At 43.1% G+C, this 20,686-nt stretch overlaps 2 protein-coding genes across 4 annotated transcripts in view; one reads left to right on the top strand and one right to left on the bottom strand.

Moving 5' to 3' along the window:
* LOC101164823 (collagen alpha-3(IX) chain-like) overlaps positions 1 to 10,719 on the top strand; it is a 32,868-nt gene extending 22,149 nt beyond the window's left edge. Inside the window, exons 25-37 of the mRNA XM_023960205.1 lie at positions 660 to 713; positions 982 to 1,026; positions 1,179 to 1,286; positions 1,422 to 1,475; positions 1,700 to 1,771; positions 1,855 to 1,890; positions 1,966 to 2,010; positions 2,100 to 2,132; positions 2,523 to 2,669; positions 6,177 to 6,231; positions 6,315 to 6,509; positions 7,603 to 7,680; positions 9,264 to 10,719. Coding sequence (XP_023815973.1) covers positions 660 to 713; positions 982 to 1,026; positions 1,179 to 1,286; positions 1,422 to 1,475; positions 1,700 to 1,771; positions 1,855 to 1,890; positions 1,966 to 2,010; positions 2,100 to 2,132; positions 2,523 to 2,669; positions 6,177 to 6,231; positions 6,315 to 6,509; positions 7,603 to 7,680; positions 9,264 to 9,475 — 1,134 coding nt within the window. The 3' untranslated portion in view covers positions 9,476 to 10,719. The remainder of the gene's footprint in view (positions 1 to 659; positions 714 to 981; positions 1,027 to 1,178; positions 1,287 to 1,421; positions 1,476 to 1,699; positions 1,772 to 1,854; positions 1,891 to 1,965; positions 2,011 to 2,099; positions 2,133 to 2,522; positions 2,670 to 6,176; positions 6,232 to 6,314; positions 6,510 to 7,602; positions 7,681 to 9,263) is intronic.
* col22a1 (collagen type XXII alpha 1 chain) overlaps positions 10,426 to 20,686 on the bottom strand; it is a 75,770-nt gene continuing 65,509 nt past the window's right edge. For all 3 annotated transcript variants that reach the window (XM_023960203.1, XM_023960202.1, XM_023960204.1), the window contains 9 exons: positions 20,567 to 20,620; positions 18,134 to 18,205; positions 18,029 to 18,064; positions 17,910 to 17,954; positions 15,798 to 15,977; positions 15,655 to 15,721; positions 15,372 to 15,554; positions 13,272 to 13,349; positions 10,426 to 13,202 (listed from right to left, as the gene is read on the bottom strand). In XM_023960203.1, the coding sequence (XP_023815971.1) occupies positions 13,009 to 13,202; positions 13,272 to 13,349; positions 15,372 to 15,554; positions 15,655 to 15,721; positions 15,798 to 15,977; positions 17,910 to 17,954; positions 18,029 to 18,064; positions 18,134 to 18,205; positions 20,567 to 20,620 (909 nt within the window). In that variant the 3' untranslated portion in view covers positions 10,426 to 13,008. The remainder of the gene's footprint in view (positions 13,203 to 13,271; positions 13,350 to 15,371; positions 15,555 to 15,654; positions 15,722 to 15,797; positions 15,978 to 17,909; positions 17,955 to 18,028; positions 18,065 to 18,133; positions 18,206 to 20,566; positions 20,621 to 20,686) is intronic.

Here is a 20,686-nt window from a genome sequence, read left to right as displayed (position 1 = left end):
AATAGTAAGAATTTTGTAACTGTAGATTAAAACAAAGAGACCGGTGACCTGTTCAGGGTGTACACCGCCGCCTGTAGCCAACATTAGCTGAGTTGGCTCCAGCTACCCCATGACCTTTAAAGGGATTCAGCGGGTTCTGATGATGGATGGACGGATGGATGGATGGATGGATGGATGGATGGATGGATGGATGGATGGATGGATACAAGAATATGACTGTATGAAGAAAATAAAACAATAATGATGTCTACAGGTGTGAAGTTCTGTAGACAAAGAATGACTGGTGGACATCCTGCTTTCATGGCCTCCTACGTAAAAGTTTTGGTTACAAACTTTGGTATATAATCATCTGTATAGCATGTAGACCTAAAACAGACTATTTTCTTTGACTCCAGCCAAATGGTCAAATGATCATTAATCAATGGCATCTTTCCTGTCCACCAAATCTAATATTTTTGCATTAAACTGAACAGAAACATTTGACGATTTTCCTGCAGAAGATGTCTGAAAGGATCAATGCCTCTTATCCACACCACAAAAGCGTCTCGTCTTCATATCTCTGTATGACATGATCTTCAGCTTTACCAGATCTGACACCAGAGTGGAGCATTCATCCTGGGATGGGATTCTTGCAAATCCATATGTGTTTCTCTCATCAGGGGGAGCCTGGTGTACCAGGAGCTGTTGGTGTTAGAGGGATTGTGGGTATTCCAGTAAGTCTGCCTTGCTTTCCTCTCACTGCCTGCAGTTTAATTCCACCTCATTTTGATTTCACTGATGATTAAAAAAAAGTAAAAATTCCGGTTTCCTGTTGAGAGTGGACTCTTCTCTGAAGCTTCTAAACGGGTTCTGAGTAGCTTGTGTGAATAAAAACACAGCCGTGCTACAACAGCCCATACATGTATCTGTAAGATACAGAATCCAGAGCAATTTTGTGTTGCAGTTCCACCAAAGACACTTTTTTTTTTTTTATGCTTTTAGGGACTACCAGGGAAGCAGGGGGTAGCAGGGCCACCTGGTGAAATGGTAAAGATGTTCATCTCTGGTTTGATGCAGTAACCATCAATTACCATACTTTGGACTTTTTGTGTACTTAGATCTGTTCTCTTAAGGGGGTTGAGTTATAAAAGACAAGAACATTTCTCAACAATTGTGCATCATTGATCCTATGGATTTAGGGGGAGCCTGGCTCTGAAGGACCAGTTGGACCAGTTGGACTACCTGGAAAACCTGGTGAACCTGGAGAAGATGGAGAGGATGGACAGCCTGGAGATAAAGGAGCACCTGTGGGTTTGCCGTCCCTTTGACCCAACTTTAAACACTTCACTTTGGTTTTTATGTTCTTTTTTTTTGTGTGTGGTTTTTAGTCCAAACAACCTAAACTGATTTGTGACCCTCTTTGGAATTTTTTTGTTTTACAGGGTGAGACAGGAAAACAGGGTCCAGTGGGACCAGCTGGTCCTCCTGGAATCCAGGTGAGGCAACAAAAACGAATTTGGACTCTTGGTAGAAACATTACCAAAAACCTATACATGATATAGATGTGTATTTGTACCATGCGTTGAATCAAATCAGGTCTCAACGACTACCTGATCCAACAGCACGCAGAAGAGATGTTTGTTCCATTCGTCAATAAAATCCACTGAAAGTTCAAACAGAGCAGAACAACTAAGTGGTTTAGGTGATGTGATACTTTCAGGGGGACAAAGGAGACAAGGGGGACACAGGTGAAAAAGGATTGAAGGGTCATACTGGACACAAAGGTGACCAGGTGGGATGGCCCTCTTTTTTCAGAATTATTCTGATGTACTGATATATGAGTTCAGTAAAGTGAGGATGTTTCATGTTGTGTAGGGGCCCATTGGACCAGAGGGACCAAAGGGAAGTCTGGTAAGACCTGTTTCCCCAGCAGAACAGTTCTCACACTTTGCTTGAATGGTAAAACCTCTCACTGTCTTAAACCAGGGAGACACAGGTCTACCAGGAGACCCTGGGGTCAAAGGAGATCAGGTATTGGTGCTGACTGTGTCATGTATTCACCTAATATCATAAAATTCATGTTGATCTATGAACGTTCAACTTTATTTTGCCTTTTTTAGGGCCCACCTGGTGTCCCTGGAGTCAAAGGAGAGGTAGGCCTAAACCTTTTTCCAAACAGAACTGTTTGTAGCTCTCCTGTCTCCTGTGCTTTAATGACATGGAGCAAGTCACCTGTGTCTAACTGGAGACGTATCCTCTTTAAAAAATTAAGATCATTCTCCACAAGAGACTCCACATGTGGCCAAACTGTTCATACGGGCGGGCCAGCATTTTCTGTAAAGACATTAAAAACCTTTTATTGTAAATAACGTGTAAACTTATTGGCAAATTTATAAGTGAACTATGGCAAAAATTGTGTAAAAAGCACAAACTGTCTTTTGTTGCAGTCAGGCCTGGCAAGAATGTCTGATAGCCATCAACAAAAACGCTGTAGTGTGAAAAGGTGTTGAACATTGTCTTGATATTGAAGTCTATTATTGCAGCGTGGAGAAAAAGGCCAGAGAGGAGCCACAGGAGCTGAGGGCCGACCAGGCCAGCCGGGACATCAAGGTCTGGCAGGTCCGGCTGGAGCTCGAGGCATGGAAGGAGATCCAGGCCTTCCTGGAGCACCAGGGCCAAGAGGTTTGCCTGTAGGTGACACACTTGGTTGTGTGAAAAAAAATCCTTAAGGAGACCCATTACAGCATAAGAGCTTTTAGTGTTTTCAGCTTTAATACTCAGAAATGGAATTTGAGATGAGGTAATAATAAAGTTCACTACATTAAACTAAAAAGGTCGGTCCAATTAGTACAATTACATCGCATGAAAGAGTAGAAATACTCAGAAATCTGGTAACATTCAATCATACAGAGCATTAGCAGCAAACAGCCATGTATTTTTAACATGATATGTGCACCATTTATGCAATATAAAAGTTATATATCTGTGGTGCATATGTGAAAAGTCTGTTTGACATCTGTGGACATATGTGGAACGGTCGTGGAGAGCCACAAATATGCATAAGCATGTCACAAAAATCACACACAAGCTTTGCGTAATAATTGCATATAAACTACATAAAACACACATAAACTGTGTAATTTTTATCTGTCCAAAACTGTTGAACAGCTCAAAACAGAATTCACATAAGAACCTGTTGGCCAAAACCCTTGACTCACATCTGCACACATCAACAAATGACAAACGCAAGAAACACTTGTGACTCACTTATATCAAGCATGAAACCCCCCCGCACATGCAATTCACAAGGAAGGTGGGACCTCGGACCATCTGTCCCCTACACCATCCCTGGAGGGGGGATTGGGACCTTGGCAACAGCGGCTGTGTTCCTGGGTGCTGGCTTCCTGGGCCCGGCAGTCCTCTCTCCACGCAGGGAGAGGGATCCCTGAGCTTTCTGGTTAGACTGGGGATCACATCACATCTGAGCCTGGGGGTGTCCGTGTCCCTGTGGTGTGTATTCTGGTCCTTGTCCCTGAGCGCTGGGCCTCGCCAAATTTCCAACTGTGGTTCCTGTGGACCCCCTCTTCCCCTGGGTGTCCTCTTCCTGGGCGGGAGTGGCCGGCCCCTGCCTTGCTCTCTCCTGGAACAACCGTGGGCCGGGTGGGTGGCTGCCTGGAGCAAGGGGCGCGTCTCCCTTAGGGGGTCGTGACTCGTACCTGGGGTTGGGGTGGGGGGATGCCCAGAACTCCTGGGTGGTGATGAGGTGCTTGTCTGGGGCTGTGGGCACTCTTCTGGGGTGGGGTCCCGCGTTGGGCCCTCCTGGCGCGGCGGGGGGGGCTGCTCTCCGGGTTGGGCTGGAGCTTGCACTCTCTGTCCCCCCCATGCCTCCCTGCTCTCTGGCTTTGGGGGCCCCTGTGGCAGTCCTGCTGGCCCTGGCCTGGGTAGTGGATGTGATTGCCAGGGGGCCAGTTGTTCTCTATCCACTGACGTGTAGGTGTTGGGTAGTGTGGATGACTGGGCACTCTCCCTCCTTCCTTTTACATTCCATCATCCATTTTAGAAGAACATAAAGACTCACTTAAGCACAGATGTTAGCTCGCCTCTACATAATTAGTTTGCGTGATTGAATGAAATATTTCACACTAGTCTGTTTGAATGCATAAGTATGCGTGTGTGAACATTATTTGTTTTGTGTGCATGTTGACATGTGAACATTTTTTGAGCCAACAGGTGTGTTAATATTTGAGTGTGTGTGTGGACAGGCCCTGCCCTTATAGACTTGTAGTACATCTGAACCTCACTGTAATGATTTTAACCATACAGAAACCTGTTGCTTTATGCTGCTTCATGGTTTTATGCCCCCCCCCCCCCCCCCCCCCCCCCACCTTCTATAATCACCCTCCTATCCTCCCTTTCTAACATCCCTCTCTCTTCCTCCCTCCTTTCCTTTTACGTCCGGTCCAACAAAAAAGATTTTCAAATATGACTTACCCCTTGTGCTATCTTAGATGACCCCCCCCTTACATTGACGTGTGCTCCCTACCATGACAAAGGTGGATAAAGGTGGAAAGATTTCATGTAATCCATGGACACCAGTGAAGATCACAAATCATTGAAGAAAAAAGGTTCAGAGCACTGTCTAGTGGGTCTAGATCAGTGTTTTTCAACCAGTGTGCCGCGGCACACTAGTGTGCCGTGGGAGAGGGTCAAGTGTGCCGTGGAGAAATTGCCCTCATTAATCATTCACTGATCTAAAAACATTTCCCATCTCCAGGATATCAGCTCTTTGTTCATCCAAACAGGCCCTGATAAAACACTGAGTAGTTAGGAATATGAAAGATCTTAAAATTACTTTTTCTTTGTGTTTATTTAATTCTATTAAAGACATTTTGATAAGGATTACGTTACCGCGATTTACCTGCAGCTATGACAGTTTGCGGAAAAGCCCCGCCCCTTTAACTGTCTCCACCAATCATTCTTGAAGGCTTAATCACATGTCATCAGTCTGACCAATCAGAAGTGCTTAAAGTCTTCACTTCCTTGTTCTTAATTCTGCTGATAAAGTCGCTCAGTTCTAACAAAAATACCGGCTAAAGCTCTTCTTTAGCGGTGTAGCTTTCCACAGAGTCCGGTGTCAGACCGTGAAACTAGTGGACAATACAATAAATCTCAGAGACGCCAGTCTTTCTGCAAGTTTTCGGCACTTTTCACACTACATCTCCCATGATGCATTGGCTTAAAGAGCCAGTGTCCCAGCGCACAATGAGTTGTCCTTGCGAAACGCCTTGAAACCCCAACAAACAAACAGTTTCTAAATTTTTCTAGTTTAACTTTCATTTCATTTCTTAGAAAAAACAGCCGCAACTTCCTGCTTTTCCGGCCACAATTAGCACAAAAATACACGTGAGATTGCGGGCGGGCGGGGGGTGGGGGGGGGGGGGGGGGGGGCTGTCGATCACTACAGACCATGAATTTCTGTTTGTTTTTTTTTTTTTTTTTTTTTTTTTTTACCGGATGCTGGTGTGCCGCGGGATTTTTGTCAAGGTTAAAGTGTGCCGTGGCTGTATGTTTATGCTTTGTTCAATAAAGTTGTTTAAAAAAAAAAAAAAAAAAAAAAGTGTGCCATGACTCAAAAAGGTTGAAAAACACTGGTCTAGATGACCCAACTCCCAATGTTAAAGTGCCTAGGATAGCACAAGGGTTACAATGAATAAAGTTTGGCCTCAATTAAAAAAGGGGTTTATTCAGACATACCTCTGGTTTGTCAGAATATTCATAACCCCTGTTGTTAAAGTAAAATATGTCCAACACAAGAGGCCTTCAGCTATCATCTGTTTGCCCAGCTGTTGGACAGGACAAAAAAAAGAAAAAGCATTAACCCCGAAACACCAAAATTACATACATGGAAAATGCGCATAATGTACATAGTGGCTGTTTGACACAGCCTTTAAGACACGTCATAGCAAACTGACAAAGACAGTATGTTCTGATCATTTACAGCTGTGTCAGCCACTGACACGCCTGGGTTACAATGATACTCCATTTCTTATCATGTTTGCCCATAGAAAACAGTTATCATGTCAGCAACTTTATGAATAAGGTTTGATTGATTGATTGATTGATTGATTGATTAGCATTTTGTCCTGACGATCTGATTGCAAATTATTTCACTGGTTTAACAAGGCTGTTTTTCACAGGGCCCCAAAGTAAACGATGAGAAGCTGCGTGAAATGTGCTCAGCGGTTGTTCAAGGTGCAGTTTGACTTTCATGTCTGTGTCTGAACTCTGTTGACTATGATAAGACCTCTGAACACAAGCATTGCTTCTTCATTTAGAACAACTAAAAGAGTTCATGGAGGTATTGTTAAAGAGGCCTGCAGCCATTGGTGCTCCTGGTACCCCTGGACTGGTTGGGCCTCCTGGACCCCCTGGACCAGCTGGAAAGGCAGGGGCAGATGGGGCTCCGGGTCCAACAGGTCCTCATGGTCCTCCAGGCTTCTTTGGACTTCCAGGTTTACCAGGGAAGAAAGGTCAGTTTGTCACAGGTGTTTGATGACCAATGGTGCTGTCTTCAGAAGCTTTCATAAATACAGTCTAGCATCACTATATTTCAAGATTCATCTTTAGATTTCTTTTTAGGCAACGTTTCATGCATTTTTTTTAGCAGCACACTGTCATCTGTCTCCTGATAGGCTGTTGATTGTGTAAATTAATCTCTTCTGTGCAGCGTCATCATGTTCATCATAATCGGAGAAAAAAGTGTGAAAATGTTCATGTCCGTCTGAGAAAAGCTTGTAAAGTGTGTAGTGAGGAATTTTACAGCCATAAACATATAATTCTAACTCTGTGGATTCCATTTATCTCGGATAATTTATGAAAATGTATCCCCTACGATTAACAAAGGAACACTATACAAACATTGTTTGTATAGTGTTTAAACGCTCTAAAAATAATTTTCTGCTTTTTCACATTAATCTGTAACTTTCAGGCAGTTATAACTGTAGACAGAAGAACGTGTTCACTAGACGAAGGCATGCATTAAGGTTGTTCAAATGCACCCCAAATATTCAATTGTTTTCTGATTCCTATAAGAGCTATTTTATCCAACCCGTTTCCATGACAACAGGATAAAGTGGAGTCTTTTACTCGTTAAGGGCAGTTAAGGTCAGATTTCCTTCCAAAAAGCTAACATTTCACTGGCATACATCCACATTTATCCAGTTTATTTTGTAGTTCTAGATTTGTGGACATGCAGTTTGAAAAAGGGAGACATACGATGTGGGAGCCATGAAACTGCTCCTCCTCATGGAATACAGATGAAGGACAGCAACAGCATGTTGTCCATCTGGTGACATATTAGGTCCCACTTTAGCTAGGATGCTGCTAGAACTGTGAGCGTGACGATGTTTGTGGAGAACAGCCCAGCACACGTTCTGACAATCTCATTTCAAAAGATCCCATTGATCGCAGTTATGTGGTTGTTGTGTTATGTAAACGATTTCTACATCATCCACATCGGAAAGATCATTGTCTGAACCTGGACGTTCCAGAGAGTACGCTCACTGGCTGTTGTGTTTTTACATCACTGCATGTGGCTGATGTTGGTGTGTTTGTACTTTGCAGGAGATCCTGGAGAAAAGGGAAACAAAGGAGACAAGGGAGAGGATGGAGTGGGAATAAAAGGAAGCTCAGGTGCACCCGGTAAGCCTCGGCTTCCTCAATATGTTAGAACACAGTACCATTTTGGTAAAATGTTCAATACCAACTACTTTGGCACATCCTTAGTTTTTACAGTGATGTGTTTTAGTAGTAAGATTGTGGTAAAATCTCACCAAGTTATTCCAACCCAATTTTCCACAGAAGAGGAAAATAAACTGCTGATGGAAGAGAGCTCATTCGCTTTTTGCTTTCGTTGCTGCTGTTGGTTTAACTGTAGCTTTGTTTCTTAGTACCTTTTAGTGATGTCCCATACATGGATTTTCCAAATGATGAAATCTAATCTGCAGATTTGCAGGTACATGTTCATAGCTTGTTTATAACAGATCAGAAAAATCAGTCGGAGGTTTAGGTGTTTGCTCTCATTTATTAAAATATTCTCATTGACCAGGCAAAAAGAAAACAGCTAATAGGATTCCCCTTTGTTAAAAAAAAATACTTTCAAAATCGGCTAAAATTCAGAAGATCTATCATGTTTTATAGCTGAAGTCTGCATTTGAGTGTGATGTGTGTCTTTAACTGACACCTTGTAGCAAATACAACCTGGAAGTAAATTTCCCTGAGTATGACTTGGTTTTCATTAAACTGTCATTTATTGATCAGTAAGTTTAGGGTGAGAATTATGGATAAAGTTTCTCAGTCGTCCAGGTGAAATGATCTGAGTGTTTGAACCTGCTAAATAACTTCTTCTTGTAGAGCTGAAATACTTTGTTCCTCATCTAACCAACCTCTTCCGTTTAGATTACAGTTGGCAAAGAGGCAAGCTTTATAGATCTCAGATGTTTCACTTCAAAAGTTACCAATGGATCACTGGGGTTCAGGTTGTTATGCTTAGTCTGACCATTGATGAGGTGCTCTGATTTCTGAACATTGTTGATGGGCCAGCTTTGAAAAGGAAGAAAGATCATGTCTGAGTCCAACACAGACATCTCTCTGACCAAGTAAACCAGCTTTAGCTCAGTCTGAATAAGGTCTCTGGATGGAGAAACCAAACTTTCCACTCAACAAGAAGCTCTCGTTGACACGATAAAGTGCCTAGGATAGCACAAAGGTTAAAAAACACTTTAGGAAAAGCAGAAACAAGGAGGTGTACATTGCAATAAAACAAAAATGAATTACAAAACACAGGGGGAAAAAACAGTTAAAGAGCAACAACAAAAGCAAGAGCAGAGAAGACTGTGCTGAGTCAAAAGCTTGGTTGTAAAAACTGGGTTATAGGCCATATTTCCAAAGTGGACAGTGCAGGAGCTTTTGTGATGTTCAGAGGAACAGACTTCCACAACTTCAGCACACAAACAGAAACGCTGGTTGTCCTCTGAGCTTCCTCCTGAAGCTTAGCTCCTCCAGGAGAAGCTGATCTCCTACCTAAGTCTTCTGCTTGAGTGTATTGAGGAAAAAGCTCAGAGAGGTGCAGCACGATCAGTGAAAGATTAAATACAATTAAAAGTAGCAAAAAAAACCTGTCAAATGTTTTGGCTGTCAGAGGTAGGAAGCCTTTCAAGTGACAAACAAACTGTCTCAAATCATGAAAGAAAAATGACATTTTGTACGTTTTGCTGTTACCTTAGGCTCTCCTGGTGTTCCTGGTGTTCCTGGTATTGGTAAAGATGGCAAAAATGGAGAACCCGGGGAGGCGGGACGTCCCGGACTCCCAGGACCTGCAGGTCCAAGGGGACCCTCTGGCCCGCCAGGTCTTTGTGATCCGTCCACGTGTTTAAGCAGACTTCAACCTCTCTATATGGTCAGTGGGAAGAAGTCTTCTTCTTACAAAAACCCATGAGAGGTCGGCTCAGTGACACTCTCCAGATCTCAGCCTGACCCGGTCACGCGTCGGGGCCTCCCAGAAGTCTGAGAGTGGTGAGCCGCGGCAGTTTCCTTTGGAACAACAGATCCAAGAGACTCAAGAAAACAGACGGGACACTGCTGTACAGCCCTGTAAAAACATTTGAAGAGGATTTTAGAATGAGCTTAGATGTTGTTCACCGAGTGCTGCTGCAGACACCGGCGGCTTCTACAACTGACGGTGGGCTCAAACAAGCCCCAAAGACTGCCATCCACCTGTTCCACAAAGACATTTCAAACCTGTCCTTTCCTGTCCTGCATAACGTCAGATTACTTTGGTTTTTCTGTCCAGATACTAGTTAGAAACTGAATGTTGTAAAGTGAAGCTACGCTGAAAAAAAAAAAAAACCTTAAAACACCACAATCAAATGTGAATCTGACATCCTCAATGATTCTCTCTCAATCCATGCAGTGCTATGTTAGCCCAACTTTGTTGTATCCATGTTGTTTTGGAACACTTATATGTCGCATTAAAACTCGCAGCCTTTGGTTCGGCTGAAGCCATGCTCTCTTGGAGAAACCTAAACTGTGCTGGTGTGGCGTCAGTGTCTGATCCAGGCTTTGACAGCCAACTGCCTCTGTGTTCGAGTGAGGGATGTTCTGAATCTAATGTTGCATCAAAAGTTCATTGAACAGTTGCCTAGTAACAAAGCAGAGCCAACAACATTCTGTCTGCTAAGAACAAACACAACTGCACAGTAAATATGACCTTTAAGCACAGCAGCCCTGTCGAGGACGCTGCCTTGATTCAACCTATCAGAGCCTATCAGAGCTTGAACCAATGTCAAACATAGAGTCTGCAGGTGTTCAATGTCTTCAAAAAACTCATGTTTTCTGTAAAGAGTTCTAGAAAAACACAGTTAAGCAATAAAAACACCAAAGCCTTTATTACAAAATGAACCCTTCCAGTTTTTATTATACAGTACAGATTTTGTTCCAATAATTACATCAGGCTACCTTTAAAATATCTTAGCACCAACTTATTTGGAAAATGGGGAGGGAGCCGACAACAAAGATAAACTTCACTAAATGTGTCAAAACAAAGGATTTAGTTGAAACTGTAAATAATTTAGCATGAACATAACAGCCTTTATAGATTTAAATCAAAGTTTTGCAAAGCCATTCATATCAGCATCCTGGAAGGTCAGTTACTGTAAGAACCACAAGAAAAAAGAAAAAACAGAGACCCTGGATTTTCAAGCTAGATACATTCGGTGGAATCAAATGTCTCTAAAAAAAACAAAAACATTTGCTAAAGATGCTAAAAGCTAGCCTAATTAGTCAGAGGGGCAAGTAAACGAAAAGAGGGGTGTACTTGTTTGGGATGGAGGGAGCTTGGAGCCATGGTCATACCGGGCAGTTGACACGCAGTGGTTAGCGCTCTTGAGAAGGCCCTGGTTCAAATCCCAGTTGAGGCCTTCAGTATGGAGTTTGTGTGTTCTCCCCAGGCATGCACAGGTTTTCTCTGGCTTCCTCCCACTGTCCAAATATCTGCTTCATAGGTTCATTGGTTAATGTAAAGTGTCCCTAGGTGTGGATGTGTGTTTGGGTGATTGTCTGGCCTGTGACAGACTGGCAGCTCGTCTTAGGTGTGCCCCCACACTCGCCCAGCAGCAGCCAGGACAGGCTCCAGCAACCCTGTGACCCCGAAAGTGATAAAGTGGGTTAAGAAATTGGATGGATGGATGATCAATTTTCAAACGGTTGGTACTTCTGTGAATCAAAAGGGACGGCATCTATACATCACTACCAAGGCTGAAGGACTGATTGGTCAAAGTTCAACTGGTTTAACCTTCCAGTTGAACTTTCTGATTCAATGGCTACACATTTTGTATGTAGAGCTCGAAAGCGGTAGTATAAAGTAGTGACATGTGACTGGGAGAGTTTTGAGCGTCTATGTTTACATAGACCTTTCATTGGAAGTGATCACGTAACGTGCTTTGCCTTGGGCAGTGTGAACGAAGTGTCAGACATTCGAGCTCTCCTGTAAGAACAATGATTCATGAGGAAATGTTCTGCATGTCAGGAGTTTTCTTTGCATCACTAAAGTGTCTCAGTGGTTTTCCACATTTGTCAACATGGATAAAAACAGCATTTTTGGGATAAATGCTGATGATATATTTGATAGAAACATTCGAATAATAGAGGTGTAGAACGTGTCGCACGCATTTCAGTCTACCGTTAAATACAGGAGAACCAAAGGCAGAGTTGTGTTTCATGCGTCCTGGTGCAGCTATTCATGTTTCTGTCTAAAACCTGGACCTGAGGCCACTTTGACTGAATGTCAAATGTTTTTCTGAGTCATCATTATCCGCTTCTGTCACGCGTGCTGTGAATGACTGACCCTCCCCATTAGGTGCAGAAATGCTGCCTGAATGCCGAAATAGTCGTAATTTTTAGATTCACCAGATTCTTTGTCAATAAGTAATGTTTCTGTTTGTTCTCAGCTGAGACTTGAATGTTGATCCGTTTTTCATCAGCCTGAAGAATCAGAGTTGTTTGGGAATTCTTTAGTCTTGCTGTGTGTTAAGGTTCAGCTCATATAGAGATGAAAACTCTCTGGAAAGTGAAAGGACTGCAAGGCTCCTGTCAATAGAGGACGCTGAATTGCTGCTGAAGACATTGGGAGGGTTTTCGGTTCAGGGGGACCGAAAATTTTTCTGAAAATTGCAACCATGTATGATCATCAGCAAGGAGAAAATACAAAATCTGACGGGACAGTTTGTAGAGGAAGTGAGCAGTCAGACACATGTTTAAACTGAGGTGTGGATGCTGTTGACCCAACAGTTATCTCATGAAAATAAAATCTGAACAGGACTTTCCATCCTGTATCAAACGTTATGGTTTATGGTGCCAATGGTCTTCTTGTACTTTGGTTTTAATGATGGAAAAAGTCTGTTTCATTTATGTCTAAACGTAAGTTTTTTTTTTCATAAAAAAAAGAAAGTTGGGATCAGCTCCTGTCTTTCTGCAGAGGACAGCATTGGAGGCTTTGGAGGAAGACGTGTACAAATGTGGGCCTTCATCACTTTCCACACTGACTGATCAACACTCCTCCCCCACAGAGTCGCTGCTTGTGTTTCCTCACTCCGTCTGTTTCCTTGTTAGTCCTCAGCAGTAATGCAGATAATGCGGCGATCATCATCAGAACAGCAGAAGATCTCCTTACTTGAGTTTGACTGAGCGGCGCAGCGTGTGTGTGTGGGGGGGGGGCAGGCGGGGAAATGCTGAAAGGACTGTGACATTCAAAAGATCTCCCTGTCCAGGAAGCATGCAGGTAAGGGGGAAAGCTGCATAGCTGCCCTCTGCGCACCGATATCTGAGAAATGTACCATGTAGATTAAACCCCATCCAACCCAAGTTTGGCACCACAAAACAAAAATAAGAGTCTGACCGCAGCACCGGTTCATCCAGTTCTCCACGCTGGGGTTGGATATGATGAGATCTTTGGTTCAGACTGTCCATAAAGTCTTATTTCCCCTTCACATTCTTGGTGTGGGGTCTTTGTGCCAGGCTGGCGTAGTAGGCACACTGGGAGGGATCACACTGACCGGGAGGGCCCGGAGGACCAGGTTGGCCGTGGGGGCCAGGGTTTCCTGGCTCTCCCTGAGCTCCAGCTTGTCCCGGGCTTCCATCTTTTCCATAACCGGGCAAACCAGCTGGTCCTGGAACAGCAAGAGCATTGATTAAGACCTGAACTGATGCAAAATTGAAGAAGGGCTTTAGTTTGATACCTATAGGACCAACAGGGCCGGGCTCCCCTCTGTCACCAACACCAGGTTCTCCCTTTTCACCCTTTGCTCCTTTTTCACCTAAAGGAAGAGTCGGACATTGGCACAATTTTACTCATAGGAGGGAGGGGGGGGTGTTGAGGATCAGACTGGGCAGCTCAGATCCAAAACCTGAGGCCTGTCCGGGAAACAACCATTCAAAAGCAGTTTTACGACTTTGATTGAAACTTGTCTCTGGTTCAGCTAGAGCAGCGTTCCCACTTCTTCAAGTTTCCTCAAAAATGTTTTCTCTGAAATATGTCGATTCAGCTTTAGAGCTTTTCTTTTGTTAGTGTGTTCTTGTTGGGCAGAAAACCCAGTTCCAGTTGTGTGCTGTGCTGTGCTGTGCCATACAGTATGTGGCAATGCAAGAATTTCAGAGCCCTTAAACCCCATTCCATGAAGCTTACGCCTCCGTGTTTGTGTGGGGCTGAATGCCAAAGGAAGTTTTCAGAGATAAAAGCAGCAGAGTGAACCTTTGTGCTCGTGGACTTCAATGGTTGCCTGGTCTCCCTCTTCATTACAAGGTAAACTTTAACTTTAGTAAACCACCAACAGATGTCAATGGAAAACTTCAGCTGGAATGACATGGAGAGGTGTCATCCTATCATATTACCACGCTTCAAATTGACAGAGGCCTTTTTCCGTGTTTAGCAGCCTGCTGCCTGTGGATCGACAGTTGTGTCTTTTTCTGAGCACATGAAAAGCAGTCGGAGGCTCCGAGCACAACTATGGCAGCTGAGAAAGTTGATCTGTGAAAACGCAACTGACATACCGTATAAGTGATGGCAAAGAAAATGACATTTTTTTTAAGAACTTTTTTTATATTCTCTACTTTGCTCAGAAAGTTCAGAGATTTGGTAGTTTTGCTTAGGCATCAGTCACCACCTCTGCTTTCACAGGTGGGTGTCTGCGGGGTAAAAATGGTTATGGGACACATGGGCCCAGAGGAAAGACCAAGGTCGTAGACAGCTGTGTGAATCCGTAGTGCAAAAATGGTAATGCATATTTTTTTCCATTAAGTATGCTGTGACCGCCAAGTGACGGTGAAAACTCAAACCAAATGTAAAGGTAAGTAAGGGGGAAGTAGGTGAGATGCAGGCGTGTCAGACAGATTTTTCATTTGTTTTGACCCCCGCAGGAATCTTGTTAGTGCTGTTCACATGAAATGTGTGCACTCCTTGCACAAAGTATGGCTGTTAGAAATGAGGAAATGTAACAATCAGAGTGAAGTGTGTGAACATCCTACAGGTAGCTATGCTTCACCTACACACCCATCATGAGTTCAGCATTGGCGCGCGGTCAATAAGAAGCCAGTGCGTGCACCACACACAACCTCCAACCCCTTTCACACCTCCCACCCCCTTAACTGATGGAGATAGACAATGGGAAAACACGAGTGTTGTGCAAAGGGTGCTGTGCAACAGCATCACCCATAAGTGAAGATAATTATCCTTAAGAATACTTTGCGATACACTTTCCACACACACAACAATCCTAATGTTCCATTTTCATGAAGTGGCCGCATGAGCATTTAGGCAACTGTAAAACACACCTGTGCTCCCTTCAGGATGCCCCCGCTATGACCGTCCACGGGCCAGACAACCCAAAAACCTGAAGCATAAGTCAATCTCCCCTATGGTGCATGTAACTATGGCTTTACCTATAGTTCTCTGACATGTCAAAAACTTGTGTTTGTAACCGATAAAGAAATTGTGCTGAGGGAGAGGACTTTGGCTCATTCTGGTGCTGAATGGCACATTTTTCTGTTTTTTGCTGTTTCTCTGTTTCATCGTCTGCAGTTTCTGGTCTTTGTGCTGCACTAACTGCCAGAAGACGAGTCCATTTGCTTTCACTGGCCTCCTTCGAAGAGAAAAGGCTGGAGGATTTTCCAGATGTTGATTTGAATTCTAAAGCTCCAAAAGTATTTCACTGAACCCATTATTTAGTGTTATGATAGGCAAGTCATTGATAAGCAGCTCAAAACGTTTTGAGTATCAGAAATGTGGAGGAGCTGCACAGGAAGTCTCTCACAATAAAAGCCCGTTTGGCTCCCAGTCCTACCTTTAGGGCCCATGGGGCCTCTGGGTCCTTCTCCTCCATTCTGTCCGGGCATGCCTGGTTCTCCAGCAGGACCCTGGCGTCCAGGGCTGCCATCCTTCCCTGGAAGGCCTGGGGGTCCAGGACGACCCGCTACACTCTTGACATGAGCTGGCTGAATCTGACTCATGAGATAAGCCAGTTTGGCTGCAAACAAACAGGGTTAAGTTAGGACCCATGAGGTCTGCCCCCCTCCCCCACAAATAGACAGCCTACCACTTCTAAAGTCAAAGGGTTTGATCCTCACCATCTAATTGTTTTGCCAGCTCCTCCTGAATGAGCCTCCTCATCTCCTCCAGTGACACAGACTCCCCCTGAAGCAGCAGAGACGTCAGCAGATGAATGCTGTGAAAACCCAAACTCCTGGTTCTGCTCAGAGGTGTGACCTACCCTGGGACCTGGGAGACCAGGGTTTCCTGAAGTTCCCTGTGGTCCGGGGGGTCCAATTTCCCCTGGTGGTCCTGACATGCCCATCATCCCTGTGTGGCCTTTTCTGCCTGGGGGGCCAGGATTACCAGGTATACCTGGATCTCCAGATTGCCCTTTGTCCCCTTTGGTGCCTGGGTCTCCCTGGATTACATGAGAATGAATTTAAACCTCGGGATGGACAGATACTATGGACCAGGACAGCGAAGGACAACCCCTTTCAGAGAGAGAGGGGGTCCTGGAGAAGACCCAATATGGGTGAAGGTGGGGTACAGCCTGAGCACTTCTCCAGTCCATCACCTTACCACATAAACAACCACACACTTACATTCACACATAAGGAACAATTACTAATGAACCTCTCTCGTTGTAGCAGTTGCTAACATGTCTCTTTTGTTCCTCAGTAGATGTTTTGAGACTTTGTGCTTGTCTGCTTCCTGGTCTCTCATTGCTGCATTTATTTCCTTTGTCCTATAACTGTGAATTAGATGTTTGTTTGTTTGTTTGTTTGTTTGACCCACATGTGCCTCCAGATATTCCTGCATTTCTGTTTCTTCTCTCAGACTCCAGTCGTGGTTGTCTTTCCAGAGCCTGGAGGTCTCTCTCTAATCTTCCATTTTAAAGGACATTTCCTTTCCATTTTCACTGAAACTATCTTAATGAAGCTCAGTTTCTCCATTCTTTACCTTCACTTTTTTTTACTTCATAAACCAAGCCTTAACTCGTCACCTCCACATGTGTGTGTGTTAGTAGTGGGGGGGGCTCTAACTTTAGAGAGCAACACATTTGTTTCCATTATCAGTTTCTGTTTTTCCATTTCTGGAGTATGTTTCTACATATGAGTCCTTTTAAGTCATTTTGATGAAACCAGTGTCGCCGTACAAACTAACTAACCATTCGGCACAATGACCTCATCAAAATAGAAGCTTTTCCTGAAGACCTGAAGCAGGTCTTTGTATGTGTTCTATTGTGAAATGCACTAAGAAAAACCAAACAAGAGCCTTTTTTTCAGATGCAAAGATTATAAGAAGCATTTCCTTATAATTTAAAAGAAAAATGTCCTTTTTCCCCTTTTTTGTGGTCTTTTTAGCCAATGTTTCTCCAAGTTAAATGTTATTACTCTTTTTAAAGTACATTCTGAATTTTAGAAGGCAAAACATTATTTGTTCAAATATTTTTTACTCACATAAACTAAAGTATTTGCTCGATTCCTATTTTTTACTCTTAGAAACAAATTTTAACGGCACTCAGAGATTTTGTTAATGTTGTTTTTTTTTTAAAGTCCATTGAAGATGATGGATCATATTTAGGTTTTGATCTTATGTGGAGTCTTTCACCTTTCAACTAAAGCAAGTTTCAGTACAAGATCAAATCAGGATTGGTTTAAAGCGAAAGAAAAAACCACGAGAAAACAAATTTAAACTCTAAAGTACCCATTCTGAACTTAAAATAAATGCTGAATCTATGGAAAAAATATCAACTTGGAGATAAAATGTTTGACATTTGAAAACATACTGAAAATTTGAATTAAAAAACAATAAACTTAAAACAGTTGCAAAATTAAAAAAATGTTTCTGTGACAGCTGCTATTTTGTATTTTGTATTTTTGTTTTTGTCCCGCTTTTACGTTTTATATTATGGTGATGTCATTTCCTGTCCAGAATAGCTTCTGTTGTTAGCGCCGCCTCTCTTATACCGATCTCTGAGAGAGCATTGCCACTGCTGTACCCCAAATCAGAGGAGGGATGTCACAGGCGGCACCAACAACAGATACTCTTGTGGAGTGGAAATGAGGTCACCATAATCTCTGCCAGCCAATGTCAATCCTGTCCTGGAAGCCAATGGGTTTAAAGCCCTACCCCCACCTAAAATTAGGATCGACCCTGAAAACAAAAAGTCTGAATTGAAACTGTACACTGAAGGTGAGGCAGCTTAGGATTTGTAGGTGTCCAGGTTCGTCGCCAGCTCAGAAAGGTTTAAATTGGAGTTTTTTTTTCCCCATAGATCTTGAGTTCTAGATGGAAAGCTCAGTGATGGTTGGCGTCCCACTCAGGAAGATGAGCACCAATCCCTCACCTTGTCACCTTTCAGGCCGCGGTCACCAGCTCTGCCCGGCATTCCCTACAAAACAGCAGACAGGTAAATGTTTGCATAAAGATTATGAACACAGAAAATGACTCTTTTGAAGCTCTTACTTGTTTTCCCTCTGGACCAAATGGACCAGGTGGGCCCTGGAAAACAAAACTTAAGATATCATTGACTGCAATAATCAATACATAATGAAAGTAACAGGTACTCACCGCAGGACCTTTGGGCCCACTGAAACCCGGTAATCCAGGGTTGCCAGCTTCTCCCTTATCTCCCCTGAGACCCTGCATGACAGCAGAAATCTGGTCATCACGTGGTGTGCACGTGGCGTGCACATGATTCATCCTAAAAGCCCTGTTTATTACTGAGGATTAACATCCATCCTCATGCATTTCCAGTACAGCATGCAGCAGTGCTCTGGATAAAGATTGCAACACAAAAATACAACAGCCTAGGAGGTTAGAACTCGTTTTTACGAAGAACATTTGTTCTGTAGGGCGACATGGTTCACTGGGGCGAACAGGAAGTCTGTGTTCCAGTCGCTGCTTGATCTTTTCTTGATGAGGGATGTGTTTCTCAGAGCTGTTCTGACCTTCCTCTCTGACCTTTTCCTGGATGCAGCCCCCCTGGACAGCTGCTGATGATCAGCCCCTCTCTGATGTCCCTCCAGCTACAGTTCACTCTGAGCTCATGTTACAGAAACGTACATTTACTGTCAAATCAAATCAAACTTTATTTATATAGCACTTTTACAACGCGGGCTAATCAAAGTGCTTTACATGAAATCATAATCAAATTTAAAAACGAAAGGACAAGGCGAACAAATATTTTATAATATATAACAATATGCCGACACAATGCCCCCCCCCCCCCCCCCCCCCCCCCCCACACACACCATGATAAAAAGAGTGATTAAATGATGCGATGTAGAAACCTGGCTTTTTACTGAAGTGGGGAAACAATGTTTTGGGGACATGTCCACATCAGTGACCCCCCACTCAAGTTCACAGAAAACGCTACCACAGAACCCCCCCAGATCTAGACAAAGAGCCCAGACCCGGGAGATCCCATTGCAGCGACCCCGGTCACTGAGAAGGGTCCATCACTGATGTGGAGGACCCCTCGGAGGAAAACACTGGAGTTACAACTAAAATGGAAAAGGAATCAAATTAAAATGAAAATATATTTAAAACAAAAAAACACACACAAATAAGTATGTAAATAAACCTTAATAGAAACACAAAATGTTAAAAAATACATTAAAATAAATAAATAAGTAAAAATAAATAGATACACATGTACACATACACATATATCAAATTGGTAAAAAGACAACATAAAGATAAATTGTTTTATCCCTGATTACCCCCGACCCCACTGTTATTTGAAAATTCATTTAATTATGTGAATTATTGAAAAAAAGAACTTTGAAGGACTGATAAATGAGGAACATGTCAGAGAACACAGGGGGAGAAGAGGTGGATGTTTTAGATCAGAAAGACCAAAGAGGAGTGGTGAGGTTACAGGGAGCAGGGGTGGGGAAGGGGGGGGACTTTAAGTTCTTGGGGTCAACAGGTCCAGAACAACAGAGGTGGTGAGGGGTCTGTAAGCATCTTGGAACAGGTGGAGGAAGGTCTCAGGTGAGATATAAGACTTGAGAGTATCATCAAGGATGAAGGGAAAAGTGCGGAGAAACCATGTTGTTGATTTAGTGACTCTGATGCAGAGACAGAAGGCAGAGCTGGAGGCAGCAGAGATGAAGATGTTGAGGTTATCTTTGGGAGACAACAGAATGGATCAGGACTGAATCCATCAGATGAACAGATCATGGTAGATGTTTAGGAGATAAACATAGGGACCGCATGGACTTGACCTCAGACCATTGGGGAGGACACAGGTTTGAGACATGAGACGTTTTATTTCCTCTAAACTTTTGCAGGATTCCACCTTCAGACATGAACCATGAAAAGTTTTCTCTCATCCTGTGTCGGTTTATTGCAAGAACAGACTGATGGTTGAAGGAAACTTGCCTATACTTTACACAGACAGACTCAGCTGGTGCCTCTAATAGTAAGGGTCAGTGGTGACTTGTTTACTATTTGTAAAGTCAGAATCATTTATACAATAAAATATGTTGAACACAGAAACAAAACCAAGAGAAACACTGATTTTGGGTTAAGTAAAGTGTTTGTGGCTCAGTTTAATACAAGTGACTGATTAATACGATTTTAGGACCTTTTAAAATTTCAAAGTAAATGACATATAAATAAGATTTAGCCAAAACTGAAATAATGTTGCTCCTTAAACCAAAAATTTGTGAAGTGTCTTGAAATAATAGCATTAAGAGCAAAAGATTGAAATATTTTCAATCAACAAACAAAGTCTTCCATTCTTGTGAGTTAGAAGCATCAGGGGGCTGGCTATGCTTCAGAGGAAGAGCTGTTGACCTCTGATCCAAAGACAGCAGGTTCAATTCCATCTCTACACCTCTGCTCCCTCATGTTTGTGTGTCCTCGGGAAAGACACCATCTCTATGTGTTTCTATTCCACTGTCAGACGACCTCCTCCCTTAACTTTGCCCCTTATTGTTTTATCTTAATTCAGATTCCTGGTGTCTAGAACCTTATTCTATTGAAAGCACTTACTGGAGCTCCAGGAATGCCTGCTTTTCCAGACGGTCCAGGTTCTCCTGGTTTCCCCTAGAATGGAAAATCAAAAGATGATGTGAGAAAACTGATGGAGCATCAAAAAAAAAAAAAATGACT

The sequence above is a fragment of the Oryzias latipes genome, chromosome 11, assembly GCF_002234675.1.
Source record: "Oryzias latipes chromosome 11, ASM223467v1".
In the NCBI taxonomy this organism is placed as follows: domain Eukaryota; kingdom Metazoa; phylum Chordata; class Actinopteri; order Beloniformes; family Adrianichthyidae; genus Oryzias; species Oryzias latipes.
The sequence above is the reverse complement of the archived record's forward strand: the minus strand, read 5'-3'. Positions and strand labels throughout refer to the sequence as shown.